Raw genomic sequence first — 20310 nt, 5'->3', positions numbered from 1 at the left:
CCCAACTCCCTCAAGGACCCCTGGGGGTCCCCGGACCCCACTTTGGGAACCACTGGCCTATACAACTCCATCTCCATGGGAAATATCGTATAAAGGCTATACTTTTACTCTATAATTAGGCCATTTGAAAACTTTAATTACTTTGTAGATTTTGATTATTATTATTACAAAACCAGTTCAGACACATACAATAGGTTATTTTATTGGTATACTTTCAACGTTACTTAAGTAAAAATTGTGTCCCATTTAAAATCCATCGCTGCCGATACCGAGAGGCTTTGGACTGGAGCAAGTGATTCATTGCGGTTTCACTCTGAACAATGACACTGAAGAATGTGGGAAACGTCTGATTTTCCATCCCCTTTGGACACTTTAATACGAGCCCCGACAATGGTTTCAATTAGGGTTTGACGTCCAGATCCGCAGATGGATGTGCGTAAAATTGACTTGGTATAATAATGGCCAGTGCGCGTTGAAAGCTTTTTGTTCAGTCATTTAATCATGACATAGGCCTATATTATATACTGCCAGAGCCATGAGGTTCTCAAAGTCGGGTCCTGCACCAGATGGTCCAAAATTAATTAACAGTTAGATTAATAGGTCTGAGCATTTTTGCGGTGTATAGACCTATATATACATTGGGGGTCCGCATGTCCCAAAAAAAATATATATACATTTTATATTTGTAGGGCTTCACTTGCCAGAGTTAAAGACCCGTACCATAAAAGACTCCCTTTGGAGTTTGCACGGCTTGATGAGGGTTCCCGGACCAGACTTCGAGAAACGGTGTCTTATAAAGTGTTCTTATTATGTGCATTTGATACTTGAATGTGTAAAACATGAAAAACGCTCTTCGCGGATTCAATATATTTCGTTCATGCATCTTACAATATGCGCAATCATGCATGCGATCCCATTATGTTTTTACACATCAATTTATTCGCGGATTTGCGCGCACATGTATATGCACACACACACACACACACACACACACACACACACACACACACACACACACACACACACACACACACACACACACACACACACACACACACACACACACACACACTTTTTCCAAACCACGCCCGCCAAGTAGGACAGCAGCACCACCACCACAGCTGCATAATAGAATTATTTCGCGCGTAGGACTATACTCACTCATGACACATGCATTAACAAGTCAATTAATGTGCACAGCAGCTGCACTGCGCGGTCTGCGCGCACGCGCGTGGTGGTGCACGAGAGAACGAGAAAGAAAGAGACTATAGTGTGAATAATGTGTTGTAAATTCTAAGTACTGGACAGTACTTAGAGTTTACAACATAATGTAAAAATAGACCATTATATTTATTCTTATAACCGTTTATTGCTTACGAGGATATAGGATCTGCTAGGATTCTCAAAATGGCATAGTTAAATAAAGTGTTTTTTATATGCCATATATAATTATTTGGTAGTCTGCATGGGGACCCCCTGCATGGAACCCCCACGGATGGGGATCTGCGGACCCCACTTTGAGAACCACTGGTAACTATAAGGTTTCATAAATCTGTCATGACCGGCTTAAGGTATCATCATCAATGATGGCTTTAAGATTTCATATATGTTTCGCGTGCATAATTTGGAGTGCACTGTCTGGCACTGCACATGTTGTTGCGCAGCCTGTGGTGATTGATTTCTGTTGATCATGTTTTAAATGTTTTGCCCAAACTGCCGAGGATTGATTGATTGATGAAGTATTTATTAACAGTTTGCAGTATTACAGTACATTTCAAGCACAACTCAATACAAAAAAAAACTGTCAACTGTGAGTGGACGACCCACTACACTTGTTTACAAGAGGGTCCACCTTGTTTCAATTCATGGATGCATGGATGATGGATTATGGATGGATGGATGGATGGATGGAGGAGGAATTTAAAACATGCAATCCGCAACTGTACGTCCGGGATTCAAACACAGAACTCCCATGATGAGACACCAAGCTCTCTTCAGTATTCTGCTACTATAGCCTATATATAGGCCTACCCGACATCATATGTAGGCAATATTTTATATTATCTGTATCTGATCGGCTAAAATAGGCTAGCCTATGTTTTTTTTACATGCATAAGATGGGATAATTGGATTGCAGCTTTAATTGCATGCAATGTTGCCCCAGCTGTAGTTATTCTTCCACGCATAGATAGGCCTGTATTATGATGTATTATTCTCAATTAAAGGTATATTCAGTGATTTCACTTAATTCAAATATCACTTATTTTTTTTGTGATATTGTTATTGTTGTGATAATCCTCTCTACTAAAGAGTGTGCTGACCATATAAGGAGTTCCTGCCTGTCCCCAGTTAACCCCTGGGGGGGGGGGGGGGGTCAAAAAACCTTAGGTTTCGTTTTTGGCTCTCTATCCTGATTGGACGAAAGGCTTGGGTCCCAGCCAAAAACGAAACCTAAGGTTTTTTGAGTGAAATCACTGAATATACCTTTAAGTGGATATTGACATTATGCCCATATAGACTATTACATTTCATAGGCTATAGCCTATAGACACTAGTTCAACAGTGAAAAGCATATACGGGTTTACAATTTAGGCATTTAGCAGACGCTCTTAATCCAGAGCGATTTACATTAGGCAAGAACAAAAAGCATGGCAATACATCACATATAAGTATTCATGAAACATGCGTAAGCTAAGAACGTAACAGTGGAATCTCTATATGAAACTATATAGACTAGGCCTATATAGGGCGGCTATACTATAAAGTGCTATGACTATATAATGCACTTCTAGTGCTGTCTACATAACATTTGGGTTTGAACAGACTATTGTCTGGGATTTGTAGCTGTAGCTGTAGCTGATGTTATATCTTATAATATATATTTTAATGCATTCTGTTATGTTCTAATAATATGGACACTGTTATATGGGGTTTGCAGATAATGGTTGAGATGCCTTTAAGAGACTGGTTATTATGGGATGCTACGTAATACACAGCGCGCGAAATAACAAGGAAGTCTGTTCTGTACTGAGACAAGAGACTAAGTAAAGCAGTGTTGTTTCTGGTTCAATCGTGTGTGCGTGTCACTCTTTTACACACAACACATTATTTTATATATATATATGGCGGCTACAACAATTTGACCAGTAGCCGCCCTACAATATGGCTATGGTGATTAGCATGCTATCTTTTTGGCATGTTGGCATCTCTGGCGCGCGCGCACACAATCAATTAGTCTCTAATATGAAACACCTGCCAGTACAGTCCTGCATGGACAATGTTTATTTCGCCACCGGCGTTACATTTGTACAGTTATTATAATAAAAAAACATGTTTTTTCGGTCAAAACAAGCAGTCATGTGTCAACACTGAGTTGGTGAGTGTTTTTCAATCAATTGTATTGCACATTTTATCTAGAGAAAGATAACGTATGGGCCTATAATGGCCTACTTCACCTCAATATCATTATCTACTACGCTTTAACCCTCGGAGCTAAAGCGACGAAAGCGTATATATTGAGGTTCCAAACGGAGCTATAGGCATATTATTGTCTAAGTAGGTCTGGTTACAGTTTCCAAAACTATTTGTTTAGTCAGACGCCACACCAACATGGACGTTTGCACTTTGCACTGTGACCGAAGAAAGATACAGGCTAAGGTCCAAGGAATATCAAAATCGACAACTTGACATTTGAATCAATTGTGTACGCCTAATATTTTTTTAATGGAAGCCTACTGAAATATAAGAAGTAAACATTCACGTAGTATTCTAATGCTTACACATTATGTGAGATATTGCTTTAAGTTTAACATAATGGGTGTCTTCTTCTATTCATGACAAATGGAAAACTCTTAATAGCTACTAGTGTTCAATGGCTCCATTTGGGAACAAAAGGCAGTTTCAGTTTACAGCTATAGCCTATCCTCATTCCTCAATACAAATATACACACTTTAGAAATCTCATGTTTATACAATGGCTGCCGGGACGTTTAATTAGGCTGTCTAATTTCACTTCGCCACTCAGTTATGACAGAATAGCTCGCCTATGGAGCATGAAGGATCACATGGCAGTCATCATAATGGAGCCTTATGAAGTATAGCTATCATATAGCATAGCACTCATCATATAGCCTAATGGACCTTTGTACAAATTGTACAGGACTAGCCAGCATAGCTTTATAGTGGAATATCCAGGATATTTAATGACGCGTGTATATAGCCAAGCAGTTATGTATGTTTTATTTATTTTATTGCAATAAAGTTCTTCAAACTGAACTACACACTCTGTTCTGCACTTAGTCGCAACTCACTGTGTGTGTGTGTGGGCTTGTAGATCTTTTATAATAACGCCATGCTATTTTCTGCGAGCCACACCGTCGTACGACGGAGTATAGCCAAGCCAATGTCAGGCTTTTACGCACAGTGCGCAGGCGTGGCGTTGTGGGTAGCTTGGTTGCTAGACGCACAGAGAGGGAAAGCAAATGCACGTCAGTCTTGTCTTGCGGAATTAACTTTTTTTTGTCGCGCTTCAGATGGGCGGAGTAATTCATTTAATAAATACATTGTCCTGCTGTCAGCCTGTCACACTACCAGAGGCGGAAAGAAACACCCCCGATGCCCACTGGCATGTTGTTAATGCTTAAAAGCGAGATATTTATCAGTCGATGATCAGTAGGCTACTCTCCCAAGTTTTGATCTTTTTGTTTTAGTTATCACAGCATGCTGTGGCGTTAACACTGTCCTGAGAGCAATGCACGACTCACTTACAATACAGTGAGTGTAATCATCTGCATTGTCATTATAGGCGACTGCCTCAGTGAGTCAAGGGAGACAGCTGAGTCTAGTCTGCAGTCTGGACAACAGTGGACACAGGGAATTCAGGCAGGAATTGTCTGCAGGCAGCAGAGATGTCACACAGGTAGGCTTATCATTGCTGCTTATATATATATATAATATGCACATATAGTAGGCCTATCTTTTAATTGTATCTCTTGTTGTTTAAGGCAGAGGTTATCAAACTTTAATATGTCAAGACTAGTAGGGAACCCAACAACTCTGAGAGTGCACAAAAACACCTGTATACAGTATATATATATATAGGGTCCATTCGGTTCCATTTTTACACTCACAGTTACGGAGGGGCTATGTGTGTGTATTTGGAATCCACTAGGATTAGGAGCACTAAAGGCACTAAAGAAAGTAAGAAACCCTGAGGGTCCCCGTCCTAGACCCCCACTTTGACAAGCAGTGTAGTCTTTGGAATACTGCCTAGATTCATACGATAATAGTGTAAACAACAAGATACAAACAAGATAACCTAATAGCTGTCTAATCCTCCGCTAATCCTCGCATATTTGATTCCACAATCCACTGACTGAGAGAACAAGAGAGAGGAGGAGATTGTGTCCACATGTGCTGTGTTGTCGTCACCATAGCAACAGACAGACGGAATGCCTTTTGGGTTCATTGAATGCCATTTAAGCCCCAGAGAGAGAAACACAGATTTGTTTGTATCAAATAAGATAACCCACAATTTGAATATGACATGTGATAATACCGTACAGTGCTTTATATATACGTTGGAAACATTTCACAGCTTAATTTTTCAGTTAACCCATTAAAACCAGGAAAGTATCTGTCATTTTATATATTTAGCTTTAGCTATTCAAACATAGCAGATCTACAAGCTCACAGTGGGTCAAAACCGAGTCCTCTAATGAGAGGCTCCACTTTAAGCATATTTAATATGCAGTTAATTAGAGATTTACTGATATAATTGTTTCTCGATTCCGATACCTGTGTACACCTGTGTGTAATTAAAATAATAATAAATTGTCAGTGGTTCTTAGGGGTGCGGTCCAGGGACTCTTGGGGTTCCGTGAGGGGGTTCCAAATGTACCCTTACAGGTCCCTAACTAATGAAACCTTATGGGTCCATTTGAAAGTGAAATCTTTTGAGAACCACTGATCTAGGAATAAATACAAATGCATTAATAAGTGCAGCTACAAGTTGGTAAAATCATTTGAAATGCAAAATTATTGTTTACCGTGAATGACAGATCATCATGTGACAATTACTATGGAGTGTGGTATCGGATTGACAGAGACTGGCATACTCACCGATACCAGCATTTTTACGTAGTATTGGAAGCTTTACTGATACTAGTTTCGGAAGTTGAAACAACTGTGCAATGATGGATTTGATTTTTATTTGGATCTCTTTTAGCCTTTCAGCTAATCTTCCAAGAGTCCAGTCAGGAATAAATTAAAATATTACAGAATACATTACATTACAAAACGCATTTTAAATGCATTACAAAATACACTAATGCTAAAAGACAGCAGTCGAGTATCGCAGTATAACTATACCTCATCCGCACACACTCAGGCACACACAGGCACAGCATATTCCTGCCCACAGATATAGTACATTCACCTATCTATAGTTGACTATGCATGGCAGGGTCGTCCTCTTCCCTGAGCCTGCTAAAAACTTGACTGCATAGTGTTGCGTACTAACACAAACAAATAAAACAAAAACAAAGCAAAACAATAAATCACAAAATAATAAATTAACAATAAGCAATCCCAGCTATAATGCCCTAAAAATTTAAGATTGGCTTCCCATACTAGTTTTTATTTTTGGTAGTACATAATAATCATTGTCTTGATCTTGTGTTGACCTAATGTTTCTCACAAACTAATGTTCATTTATTCTTTATGTTAACTGGTTTATTAGATGTTTTTATTTTAGAAATCATTGCAACAGACTGTTTTATCACACACTCAAGTGCTGTGGGCCATCCCATTCTGTTATGCAGTTCACCTGTGCCTATGCCCACATCTTAAGACCATTCTAGCTGCCTTGTTTGAGCTGCTTTGAGCAGCTCATATCAGTTTGAGCTGCTTTGCCCCATACTGTGCAGCAATAGTTTACGTGAATAAATTAATCAAACTACAGGATATTAACTTCAAAGTCTCTTCAGATAGAAGCCCTGCAATTCGCCCAACCATTCCTGCCATTTTCATTACCTTTTTAGAAATATCTGTGGTATGAGCTGTCCATGATAGATTGTTTTGTATTTTAATTCCCTCAAGAGAAAGGCATGTGGTATAGGCTCCCCCCCCCCCCCCCCCCCCCCTGGTTTTGCGGTGGCACTGATTGGTTGGCTGTATTGTCATATCATAGTTGTTTAGGTGGCATTGTTCAAAAGATCGAGGTGATGTTTTTAAAAGTAACACGAGTGATGCATTTGCAGCAGTGTCACTTGGACATTGGACAAATGGTTGTACATTTATATGGTGAATACGCATATTTCAACAAAACTAACAGCGTAGTTTCATTTGTCTGCTGGCTGCAATGGTTGTCAGAAGACTAAAGTTAGCCATTTGCACTACTTTACAAGCCTAATAGGATTTCTTAAAAAAAAAGAATTGTACCAGAATGATGCCTGGCCGAAACAGTGGTTAGTAAAAACAGATGTTTGGTTGAGCGGTGAGTCGCACTCGCTTACCACTGTGGCATGGTGTCATGTTGTAGTCTTCGGTGGTCACCTTATCACCTAAAACTGGAGTATGAATAGGCCTTTAGTTTAGAGAGGCTTACCGGACACATTCGAAGTTCACCAGTGTTTGGCTGTTGACGTGTTGATTTCCCAACCTGTTTATATAATGTATACATGTATGACTATCTCTGGACTCACCAAATGATTCAATCTGTTACTACTTGTTCGACCGACAGCCGGAGTCCCCCCAGGGGTCTATACTAGGCCCCCTCCTTTCCCCCTCTACACTACAGATCTTTGCTGAAAATAGCAGATACAAGCTCACTCACTGAGCTTGTACAACCCAAAAACTATGGTGTTATGTGGTTATTAATCACTTTTAGTCAGCAGGATCTGTGAGTGTATGAATTTGTCTGGTGTCAATGGGTGGCAGATGCATATAATTGACAGCTTAAGTCACTGTTGTCAATAGTAGTGGCATTATGGCATATTATTATTAATCATAAGACTGACTGTGTTCATTTTCCAATTGTGAAGAGCATTTTTATCCTTCAAATAACTCTAAAATGTGAAGCTGTCTCCGTTAGAGTACATTAACTTGAGTAAAGGGGAGAGTGTTCAATTTGAAAACAAAGCTCTTCATTTCCTGTCAGCTAAAAGAAGCCCAGTGTGATTTGTTGACCTTGCATGTCTTTGGGGTTCCAGCATAGTGTCTCTCCCCTGATGGGATTCTTTGACATGGAGGCTTTGTTGCCGTGGCACCGCTTGGGTTTCTGGTTCAATCCCACACACCATGTCTCCCTCCTCTCCTTTTGATTGTAAATGTCGTATAGGCCAAAACTGCCCCCTACTCCTCCCCCTTCCCCACCCACTCATCATCCACCACCACCCCATTCAAGCTGCCCCCCTCCCCCGTTAACAAGTCACCCTGGTAGGCAATAAACACAAATGTGAGGTCAATGTAAATAGCTAATTGAAAAGCATGTTTGTTACTGGATCAGTCTCAAGAACATTTCCATAATGATGTGTGCATAGGCGTCGCATGTGAAAGAAGTGAGAAAGTGAAAATAAAGTGAAATGTACATTATATAAAGAATAGAGAAATTTAGCACATTACAACACACACAAAACAAATCTAAACATTTGATTGAAATATACTAATGAAGCCTAATGATGAAGTCACTGGTAGGGTGGGTTTCTGAAGTGCCCACAGCCCTCCTATATTGAGACACAGACCGAGAGTAGACACAAAATGGTAGCATTATATCATGAGCATTAGTGAGGACATTACAAGGAGGTAGAAAATGGGTGAAGTCGTCAATTTATCATACTAAAGAACTTAAGTCCACAGCTCAGCCTTTAATGGTCTTAATGGGTTTATTTATTTCCAGTTATATCAGATATAGCATACAAACTCACTGGGTTTACCTTGTGAAACCAGAGATGTTGACACAGGTGATGGCTGGTCCTTGCCCTTCGCTTACCCTTAAGTCAGGTGGCGTTAAGTCTGTTTGTAGGTTTGGACTCACACACCAACAGCCAGAGGCTGTTGACAGACCAGTGCAAGGTGCACAGAGAAACCATTACAATGGCTGCTTCACCGTACGAGTTTAGTATGAAGTATTTCAGTAAAAACAGACATCTAGGTGGTAGGGCTGGGCAACTAACCAAAAATATATCTAAACCAATATTTAGAACCAATAACCGACTTAAACCATGAACCCATTTAGACCTGGGGTCGATTCAAAAAATTCCTTCTAAATCCTGACCTAAGGTTTCTGGAAAAACTTTAATTATTTATTCAAAAATCATGTTGCTACATACTGATCCTTGAAATGAAAATGTTTGAGACCCACTGTTGTAGGAATAAATACAGTAAAAATAATGTAAATACTATTGTGCAGTGAGAGTATAAAACAGTCGTGCAACAATCAACTGAAGCAATCAAAATATGATTTGTAAACGCATATCATGTGATAAATTACGTGGCATCACAATGGAATAGACTGGCATTCTCAGTCTCACCCATACTGATACCAGGATTTTAGCCAGTATCGTATTCGGCGTTTTCCAATACTGGTATCAGTCAGAACAACTGTAACAATGTAACCATCCAATTATTCTGATTCCAATGTAATCTAGCTAGTTATAATTTCTATAGTTACAGAATAATGTGTGATGTAAAATAACTGGTAATCTAACTGGCTGAGCGTAATGTTTATAATGTTGTGACATGGACTGAGTTAATTAAAAAAAGATCAGACCCGTCTGAAATGAGTGGTACTGTACTGTACTGTACTGTACTGTACTGTACTGTACTGTACTGTACTGTACTGTACTGTACTGTACTGTACTGTACTGTACTGTACTCTGTACAAGCCCTCCTCCCTGGCCTGTGTGTGTCTGTGTGTTATGTTAGGCTGTGCAACAGTGACAGTTTTATTCACCTGGAATGTTTTAGTGTTAGTCTAGTTTTAGTCTAAACATTTGTGTAATTTGGTTTTATAGTCATCATGGCTTAGTTTTCATTTCGTTTCCGTTTAGTTATCCTCTGTGGAAAAAAAGGTAGTCAACGAACACTTTTCGTCTTAGTTTTATTCGACGGAATCAAGTGGTGTGGAACCACTGATCTTATATTCACCCTATATCTAATATACGCTCCTTTGCCTTGTGTAGCTCCTATGCCAGGATGTGGGCGTCTTGCCAGGGGGCGCTAGAGGATCTTCTGGTGGACGAGTTCCCCCCCACGGCGGCGACCCTGCCACGGCCTCCGAGGGACCGCGGTCAGATCTTCCAGAGCCTTGCCACCTCCTACGTCAAGTACCTCCAGATCTACCGCTGCCTGGAGGATGTCTACGACCACATCGTCCACCCTCAGAAGAGACGCGTGGTCAGGTGTGTGTGTGTGTGGGACGAATAACATGTTTTTTACTTAACCCATTTTGTACGGGAACCCCTTTTGGTGTTTTAAGCATTAGGTTATGCTTTAGCTATTGAAAAATAGCAGATCTACAAGCTCGTAGCTTGTAGATCGAACTTGTAGACTCAAGTTCAAGTTGTAGACTCAACCTTGCTTCTGGGGAGTCCCTGGAACAACATATTTTTAGATGGGGGTCGGTGGCCAATTTCATAAAATGTCTGGGTTCCTTGACATGAAATAATTTGAGAACCACTAATATAGAAACATGAGGTTTTTCAGAAAACTATCATGATTTAGAAGACATTTGTAGAATCGTCCTCGGGTGTAAATGGTAGTATCGATACTGCAATGCAGATGTAGACAGTACTCTGTTACAAGTAGAAGTGGTCGTATTAAAAAACAGCTTGAGTAAACGTACAAACGTATCTGCATCAAAACATGCTTAATGTAACAAAAGTAAAAGTCATTGTTCAAGTTCAAAATGTATACAGAGGTGGTCCCCAGCTAAATGATGGAGAGTTGGTAACCAAATGGACTCTTATAGATCTTTAACTCTTGAGTGCGAAAATGCGCATTTTACGCTCTCAAGAGTTCAATTATTGTTAAACATCTGCATTACTTAAAGTCTAAACAATTAGAAAATGTAGAATAATTGTTATTTTGATCAACGTTTGCATCCTAAATACAACATGGGATTGTGGACAAAAACAATACAATCTTTAGTTTTGGGTCTGAGAGGCTAAATGTCATCAAATGGTGGTCCGTGGCTCAAATGCTGAATAAATAGTGGGCCCTGGTATCAATTTCAAAATGGTTGAAAACACCACTGCTTTCCATCACTGGTCAGGTGTGTGCTGGACGGGGCGATGGGTCGGCTGCTGGAACTGAAGAATGAGATGGTGGAACTGGAGCTGTCAGAGTTCCACTTCTTTGACGACATCCTACAAGACCTCAAGCTGACACCTGTGAGTCAGTGTGCTGCTTCTCTCACTGTTGAATTCATCCACTAAAACTATGACGAAAAACTGTTTGTCGACTGCCTTTTCTTCACTGACGGAAAGGAAATAAGTTAAGCAACATTGAATAAAACTAAATCAAACGTGCTGAGAAACACTGCTGCTTCTCCTTGTGATATCAATTAGATTTCTTAATTGGCATTTAATTGATCGTATTGTAGGGCTGTCCCCCCTCGATTAATCATAGTGGGCTCTTGGATCAACAAAGTCTTTGTTAGTTGATTGGTCTGTTTAGCTTTATTTACACATGCATTTCCTGTCATCTCTAGATATACTGTAAGTTAGAATGGTCATTTCTCAACCTGACCAATCTGAAACGGCTGCTCTCTGTATAATTGTATGCCGAAAAACTATATGAAATACAGTATGTTGAATAAATGAAATAATCGTAGACAGCAAATTCCTATGACTGTTACTTGACTACGAACCTATTTAGACGAGGACAACCCTTGTTGATTGATTTGAATGAAATTATTGTAATATACTGTGCCATCGCTTCATGATGTATCACTGAGCAGCCAAGATAAACATTAACATAGGGTGCACTGGTAGATAATGACATATTGGACAACATAATTGCAACGTTCTTGGTTCGATTCCAGCTGGAGACCTTTGTTGCATATCTTTCTCCCTCATTGCCCTTGATGTAATTTCCTGTCTCTCTAGTCTCTACACGGTCCTGTATGTCCGTCCCATGTGAGTAGAATCAAATAACTGAAACAAGAAATCTAGACGTTGCTTTAATTAAAGCTTTCAATAAGCTTTTTTAAATTTCCTACATTATCCCATTCTGGGCGGTAACCCCTTTTGGTGTTTTAAGCGTTATGTTATACTTTAGCTATTGAAAAATAGCAGATTTACAAGCTTGTAGGTCTGCTATTTTTGAAAAGCCGTGAAAATGTGGTGCAAATCTTTGAATATATATATATACACACACACACACACTGTATATATATATATATTTATTTTCTTTTTCTTTCAGAGCAAACGTTTTTAACTCACATCTTTGCTTCTGGGGGATTCCATGGAACTACATATTTTCACATGGGGGTCCACGGCCACATACAGATAATTCTGGGGGTCCTTGACATGAAAAGGGTTGACCAAAATCATGACGGTTTTCTGAAAAAAACATGTTTCTATATCGGTGGTGAAGACATTTGTAGAATCGTCCTCGGGTCTAAATGGGCTATTCATGTTCATGTTATTGCAGTGGCTCCTTCTCAGGAATGGATTGGCCATACATTGCGAGCATCCGTCACGGCTGATATTGCCAGAGAGAGTACTGTTTATTTATTTCTATTTTTTTTTTTACCCCATCTTGTTACATAGGCATAACTCCGAACCAGCAATGTGCCTATAACACTCTAACCTAAATATTTATCGGGATAGTACACAGCCTGGGATTAAAAGCACTGCTGAGATGTTCCATTCAGGGCAACAAGTTCACTAACCAAGATCTAACTGCATGGTCGCACCCAAACGCTCTAGCAGCAAGGCTAGCCCCGGATGAACTCATTGTTCAGTTTTCTGATCTCATCGAGCAAGAATCAGCAGAGTCGATGTAGGGCCATGGTCTGTGATCACAAACAGTATGCCCCACGGATACCAGGGGTGTCATAGTGGTAGGGCCTACCTACCGCTTCAAACGTGTAATCCTATGACCCATGTAGACCTGGGTCCCATTTAGACCTTCTAAATCCTGACAGTTTTCTGAAAAACTCATGTTTCTATGTCAGTGGTTCTCAAACATTTTCATGTCGAGGACAGTCACTTGTTTCAACTGATTCATTCCATCATTGATTAATTAATTCCTTAGTGCTTGTACAGTGTGTGCAATGTAGATAAAGATATCCTCTTATGCACTTATCTGATGACGTTGTTGTTGTTGTTGTTGCAGGGGGACCTTGAAATACCCATCCCACGGTGGTATTTGAGAGAGCGGACGCAAGTACTGAGAGACCGAGAGAAGATGCTTTCTCACATTCTGGTCAATGGAGGTCTCATTGAACAAGTGCCGGTGAGAAATGATAGAGATGAGACCTTTTCTCCCCCACAGCCTGTCACACGGTCAGTCACAGATTTTAGACGGTTCTCCACGGCCCGCCTAAAGTCTATGAAGTATAATGGCATTATGATCACAACAAGCTGAGCGCACAGATTTGATTGGTTACGTAAGTTTCCAAACACGAGCACAAGAGTTTGGTGAAAGTGCCCCAGCTGTATGCTGCTGCGACATTGTTTTTTGTCTTCCATACTGGGTACTTGACGTCTTTGGCCAGGACTCACTCGACGTAAACCACAACATTATTTCTCTGGTTAAATAAAGGATACAGCTAGAAGGTCCTGGGTTCGATTCCCGCTGGGGACACTGTGGGTGCTGGGGGCTGTGTTCTCTCCTCCGCGTCATCAGTTCTCATACCCGAGGCGGGGTTGGTGAAAGGGCCTTTCTGTGTGGAGTTTGCATGTTCTCCCCATGTCCCCTAGGGTAGGTACCCTCACAAAAAATGCATTAATCCTGGTCTCGGAACTACCTCCCCTGGTCAGCCTGATGGAGGGGAAAGGAACTGGTCGGAATAACGTATTCATTCCACGCGCTACGCCCGGCCAGGGAAACTTTCCCCTGTCGGGTGAAAAGAAGCATCTTGGACTCCTCATGCATAGAAGGAAGCATGAGGTCGTTCTGCTGCCCCCCCCCCCCCCCCCAGGTTGGCAGAGGAAGTGTAGGCGCCCAGGATTACATTAGATAATTGACACTAGGTGAAAAAATGGGTTGCAAAATCGTGGGATAAAAAAGGAGGAAAAAATTACTAAAGGATAAACAAGGTAATGTATTATTGTAACTAGTACAACATAATAGTACATACAGGAATACGACCTGTATATCTCTCTATCTCTCTGTCTCTCTATGAAGCAATATCGTGTGTATATTATGTGTATATTAGGGCTTTAAGCAACTAGTCGACTATTCAATTAGTCGACTAGTAAATCCACTACTTGACCTCGTTTGTACTAAATGATAAAAATAAAAAAAACAATTTACTTTATTTTTTTTCTCCCGTTTTTGTAGGCCTCAAGATCAGCTAGAATGTTTTGTTAGATTATAGTCAACAATGTACACAGTTTTTAAATGTACAAATATATATATATTTTAAAGTGTTTAGCCTTGTGTTTTACATAATTGGTAGTTAAACAACTAGTCAACTAGTAAAATCACTAGAAGTGAAAGCCCTACGTGTCTTGTTTTGTCTGGGCCCAGATCTCGTCCGTACGGACCATGTGTCTCGAGGAGGCCGTGAGAATCCTGCAGGTTTGTGAGCGGGCACGCCAGGGACGCCTACGGGCCAAGTTCATGACTGAGATTCAGCAGGCAGCGAGAGAGGCCCTGGTGGGCACGAGCCGCCGCACCCCCCCGGCCACGATGACCCCTGACCAGGCTGCGACGCGCATCCAGAAGGTAAGGGAGCGCTATATACATGACGGGAGATATTTATCCATTCTGGACGGGAACACCCTTTTGGTGTTTTAAAGCATTATGTTATACTTTAGCTATTGGAAAATAGATCTGCTATTATTTTTTTTATCTTGAAAATGTGGTGCAAATCTTTTAATGTATATTCTTTCAGAGCAAACGTTTTTAACTCAAATCTTTGCTTCTCGGGGGTCCCTTGAACAACATATTTTCAGATGGGGATCCGCGGCCAAATACAGATAATTCTGGGGGTCCTTGACATGAAAAAGTTTAAGCACCACTGACATAGAAACAGCGTTTTCAGAAAAAGTTTAGGATTTAGAAGCCTTTTTTTTTGAATCGGCCTCAGGTCTAAATGGGTTAAAACCGTGAACGCATCTGTGTCATTTTATACTTTGGCTATTCAACAATGGCAGATATACGAGCTCACAGTGCAACACTTCATGCCGTGCTGTGTAGCTTGTAGATCTGTTTTATTTTTTTACGTGAACATTTTACACATGAATATATATACATCTTTAAGCAAACACTTAATTAAAATTGTTGCTTCTGGGGGTCCCTGGGGGGGGGGGGGGGGAGTCATTTTGTGGACAAATGCTTAATAATTATGGAAAAAAGCACTATCAATTGGATTTATTATTATTATTAATCATCATTCTAAAGTTCAGAATATCCAACAACATTCTTACATCACATGACGATATTCTAATAATTAATTTAATCTCACGCTGAGCTAGCTTCAGATCATTTAATCAACACATCTCATAACAAAGAGGCATTGCCGCGGTGGTGACCCTGTAATGTGAGGCCCACAGCTGTTACAATCCACTCGTCACCTGTCAACGCCATATCGAGACCAACAGTAGATCATTATTATTAGTGCCATAGATCCAAATACAAACCACCTTACGCTCATACATTTGGGTCAGGGGTGGCATAGAGGTCACTGATGGACTGTGAAGCAGGGCCGTGCACAGTAAGTGCATTCATGCTCGGTACATTTACTTCTGCATAAAAGTTTGTAAGTGGTGCAACCACTTCATTAACATGTTTACTGCCACCTGCTGGATGCAACACCAACCTCAGACTGCCGAGGGCTGCGGGGGCCATTTGGGACGGATTATATGAATAATGCTAAATAAATAGCGTCAATGCTATTATTGGACTAAAGTTTCTTGTGTTTGAGATGACATGCATTTGTGGCAACTACCTGCATTTACATGTTCTTAGCTGGCTGCATGTAAAAGAGTTGTCAGCTTTTGGGGCACAGATTTCCAGGGGGAAACTATATTTCCAGGTGCTTGAAAGCTGGTTCCAGGGAATTGGTGTTGGCTACTACTGCCCGTTTTTTTTAATTAAAGTTGTTTCTGTCTCTGGTTTTGACCAGCCATAACTCATCTCATTGCTTAGCTGCCAAGGAGATTTAAGAGCTGGTAATCCCGGTGTGCTTCAGCCTGTAGTGTGTGTGACCGGGACCAAATTCACAACAGCACGTCGGTAGCACTGTGTTGTGATAGAGAATGCCTTGACGTCATGTCTGGACTTTTAGCACTTTGCTGAGAATGTGAATGGACTCCATTCACAAGTAGTTCATTATGTTCTGTTGTTTGTGGATCCTTGCAGCTAGGCTGAGAAGGGAACGCTTTGGTATGTATAATAAGTATTATAATGTGGATTGTTTCGACAACAGCTTTTTTACACGCCCAATAGCTTTTTTTTGTTTTTGTAAACGTGCGCACCATTAAGACTTGGCAGATCAGTTTTCTGAAAACCTATATGTTGCTATATATCGTTGCTGTTGGGCAAAAACCTTCACGAATCAGAAGTAGCAGATCCACAAGATTGTAGATCTGCTACTTTTGTTACTTGGAAATCTGGAGCCACATTCTTGGACTTGGAAGTTTCCACCTGACAGACGATGCATAGCTACAAAAAAAAAGCAAAAGTTTAAAATGACACGGATGATTTCTCGGTTTTAAGTGTAGCATGACATCATGTCTGTACAACTAACGTTGCAGTGCGCCTTACAAGAATAATGCACACCTCGCAATAAGAAAGTCACTTTAGGAGCAAGCAGTTCCCGAGCCATGTGGCCCCAATAGGTCACGGGCTGAGGAGCCTTTCTCTTGTTTCCGATGCATGCTTGTTTCTTGATGTACAAGTACACCCCCTGGACCTGACGCTAGTACGTCGCAGAGACTTACTCCCAATCCAACTACTGATGCCGAGTACCGAGCAGGGAGGCATTGGTACCATTTTTATAGTCTTTGGTATGACCTCGGCCAGGAATTTAAATTGTACCTCCCATTCTCAGGACGGGCACTCCAACCACAATGCGGTTAGAGGATTAACATTAATGTTGCCCTGCAGCTTGTGTCTGAGTAGGATGCCTTGATTTATCTCATTTTCTTAACGGTGTCTTAAACCGAACTGCCGTTGGCTGGCCGATTGTCTTGGCTTTGTGTGGAGTGCACTGGTTGATAGCGGTAATTCTTTGTATGTTATACTGGTGTTGGCCACCATGCCAACTTGCTCATCCAGATTGCAGATTTGGGGTGGCTGTCGCTCAGGAGGCAGAGCAGGTCGTCCAGTGATCCATGGGTCGGCGGTTCGAATCCCGGCTCCTCCTGTCTACATGTCAAAGTGTCCTTGGGAAAGACACTGTACCCCACATTGCCTCCCGTGGTTGCCAAACTTGCCACCATTGGTGTGTGAATGTGGGAAGTGGCATCGACTGTTAGCCACTTCACCTCCCAATGTATGAATGAATGGACCATTGTAAAGCACTTTGAGTAGGCACGTAGTGCATAGAAAAGCACTATGAAAATGCAATCCATTATTATTATTATTACAAGCTGTATTATTACAAGTTGTAAGCGTGTCGTGTGTATGTGCTGTAGGTCTGGCTGGGATACAGTCAGAGGAGGAGAACCAAGACGGAGCGTCTGGAAGAGCTGATATTTCTTGGAATGGTAAGTCCCTCAAGTCACTTGATTACAATGTGACTTGACAATTTTGTAGTACTGTATGTGTCCCAACACTACAATATCTGTCCCGGATAAAAATCATCTCAGTCCAAGGAAAGGTGTGAAGGTATGCTGTATATTTAGAGTTGACTTTGGCACCTATAGGCTCCTGGAACATGTCTCTCCCTGCGAGGCTGTGACCTTAACGCTTAGCAAATGAGAGAGCAGGGAGCGACGATTGACTTCTCTCCCCCCAGGGGAAATCTAGAGTCGGGGGCTTCCAGGTGGAGGCGTGGGTGATGAAATGCAGCGGTAATGACTAGCAGCACTGGTTGCAATGTGAGCAGTTTAGGTAAAGTGAGAGTGTACATTTTACAGCTTGGATAGACCGCTTTTTATTACCGTTGGAAGTGTGTTGCAGTGGAGGCGGGGGTGATGAAATGTGGCATTGGTGAGCAGCCGTAATGACTAGCAGCACTGGTCGCAATGTGGGCAGTTTAGATAGAGTGAGAGAGTACATTTCACAGCTCAGATGGACCGCTTTTTATTATAGTTGGAAGTGTGTCGCAGTGAGCAGAGTTTATCACGTGTTGTACCGGGTGGTGCTCGGGTGGCGCAGAGGTGAAGTACTATTTTTGAAAAACATTTTGAATAGTTCAAATAGCCGATCTACAAACTCACAACGTGTCGATGTAGATTGGTTGGTTGAACAATTTTAAAATGTTTTTCAAAATGGTAAAATAGGGGAAGAAGTTTAGGGATCAGGGCAGTGATGAAAATAGGGCCACATGGGCCCTATCCTGTGCAGCGCTGTTTTCACTATTTTTAAATGTTTTTGAAAATAGTGAAAATGTAGGCTAGTTTCCCCAATTTTCTTTTTCAAAATAGGAAAAAATGCCTAATTAAGGGGTAAGGGTCTCAACCTGGACATGAGCATATTGGCTGACTTCCTGCGCAAGTGGCATCTTCAGCTCAGTACTGGGAAGACAGTATTCGGCCGCATACCATCTGTGCAACAGAGAGGCAAAAAGGGAACTGTCAGTGTCGAGTACCAAGTGTCGAGTACCAACTAGCCCCCCAAGTACCTCGGGGTTCGGCTGGACAGGACACTGTCCTACAATCAACACCTGCTGGAAGTGAGAGCCAAAGTAACATCAAGGGTCTCGCTTATCCGCCGCCTTGCTGGCACAACTTGGGGAGCCTCCGCCAAGACACTACGGATCTCCACAAAAGCCCTGGTGTTCTCTGCTGCCGAGTACTGTGCCTCAGTCTGGAGTGGAAGCCTGCATGTGAAGAGGCTGGCCTCTTCCACGTGGGACCAGAGACAACTTAAGAGTGTGGCTTTGCGACACTGAGGTGGACATATGACGACGAAGAAGGCTAAGACTCTGTGCAAGATAGGTCCGACTCCGTAGGCGTTTGAATCCTCCATGGTGCCTCCTGTTTTTAGCAGGAGGGAAGCCCTCTGCTTCCCACTAGCAACTCCTTCAGGTGGCTCAGGGCACCTACAGTAACTTCTCAGGTAAAATAATCAGACTGGCGACATCATGTGCAATGATGGAGCCGGGTGCTCCTTTTCACTCTCAATAATGAGCCAACCAGTGGGAGGTCAGGAGGTCAATGGACTACGGTACAAGGAGAAATGGGGAATGACTGAATTCACAGAGAATGGGGGGGAAAGATCAAAAGCATTTAAAAACAAAAAACTAGCCTGCAGGCTTCACGCTAGAGTGCATAGGACAAAGAGTTTTTGTCCTTCTTAATTAACCGTCCCAGTATTGTTGCTGTGGTTCCACCAGGCTCCTGCTGAGGATCAGCACGGACCCAGCTCCGCTGAGCTGAAGGCACAGCAAGCGGACGCCAGCAGGAGGCTGATTCAGGACCGGAACGAGGCGGAGTACCAGAGGGCCCTGGGGAACATCAAGGAGTCTGTTCGAGTGGTGGACGGGCCCGACATTAAGGAGACCCTCCAGGAGCAGATACGACAGTGGTTCATCGAATGCAGGTAAATAGTTAGTCTGCATACCGCAACGTACCTCTTAGAAAGAGAGTAATGGCAGCCATATTGGAAATAAACTGGGCCTTTTACTTACTTCATTCATGGGTGTTACCAAGGCTATGTTCCATTCTGGTCAAACAGAGTCAGGGTGTTTATACTGTCCGTGTTGGCTCACTGGAAAGACTATGGTTCCTTGAGCGCGGGTGTGTAACTCTGAGACCCCTTTTCCACCGGTTGGTTCCCAATGGGAACCAGTTCAGTTCTTTTTGGTTCTTAGTCCATGAGCCAGAGCTCCAAAATTGGGACGTTAATTATGAATTGAGTGGGCAAAACTATACCTGCATTATATTGTTTATAGGATCAATATAAGTAGATAAATATATGATAACCGTTCCACAGCAGTAGCTTTTTCATATACAGGGCTTGACATTA

General features: G+C 41.7%; 1 protein-coding gene across 1 annotated transcript in view; it reads left to right on the top strand.

The window, feature by feature from the left end:
* drc11 (dynein regulatory complex subunit 11) overlaps positions 1-20310 on the top strand; it is a gene marked incomplete at its 5' end in the record, with an annotated part of 102889 nt that overhangs the window by 9220 nt on the left and 73359 nt on the right. The window contains 7 exons of the mRNA XM_083758384.1: positions 8339-8436; positions 10182-10400; positions 11273-11390; positions 13342-13461; positions 14701-14898; positions 17814-17885; positions 19679-19884. Coding sequence (XP_083614510.1) covers positions 8339-8436; positions 10182-10400; positions 11273-11390; positions 13342-13461; positions 14701-14898; positions 17814-17885; positions 19679-19884 — 1031 coding nt within the window. The remainder of the gene's footprint in view (positions 1-8338; positions 8437-10181; positions 10401-11272; positions 11391-13341; positions 13462-14700; positions 14899-17813; positions 17886-19678; positions 19885-20310) is intronic.

Source organism: Protomyctophum parallelum (assembly GCF_964188405.1).
Source record: "Protomyctophum parallelum genome assembly, chromosome: 23".
NCBI classification, from domain to species: Eukaryota; Metazoa; Chordata; class Actinopteri; order Myctophiformes; family Myctophidae; genus Protomyctophum; species Protomyctophum parallelum.
Note: the sequence above shows the minus strand (reverse complement) of the source record. Positions and strands in the feature narration are given on the sequence as shown.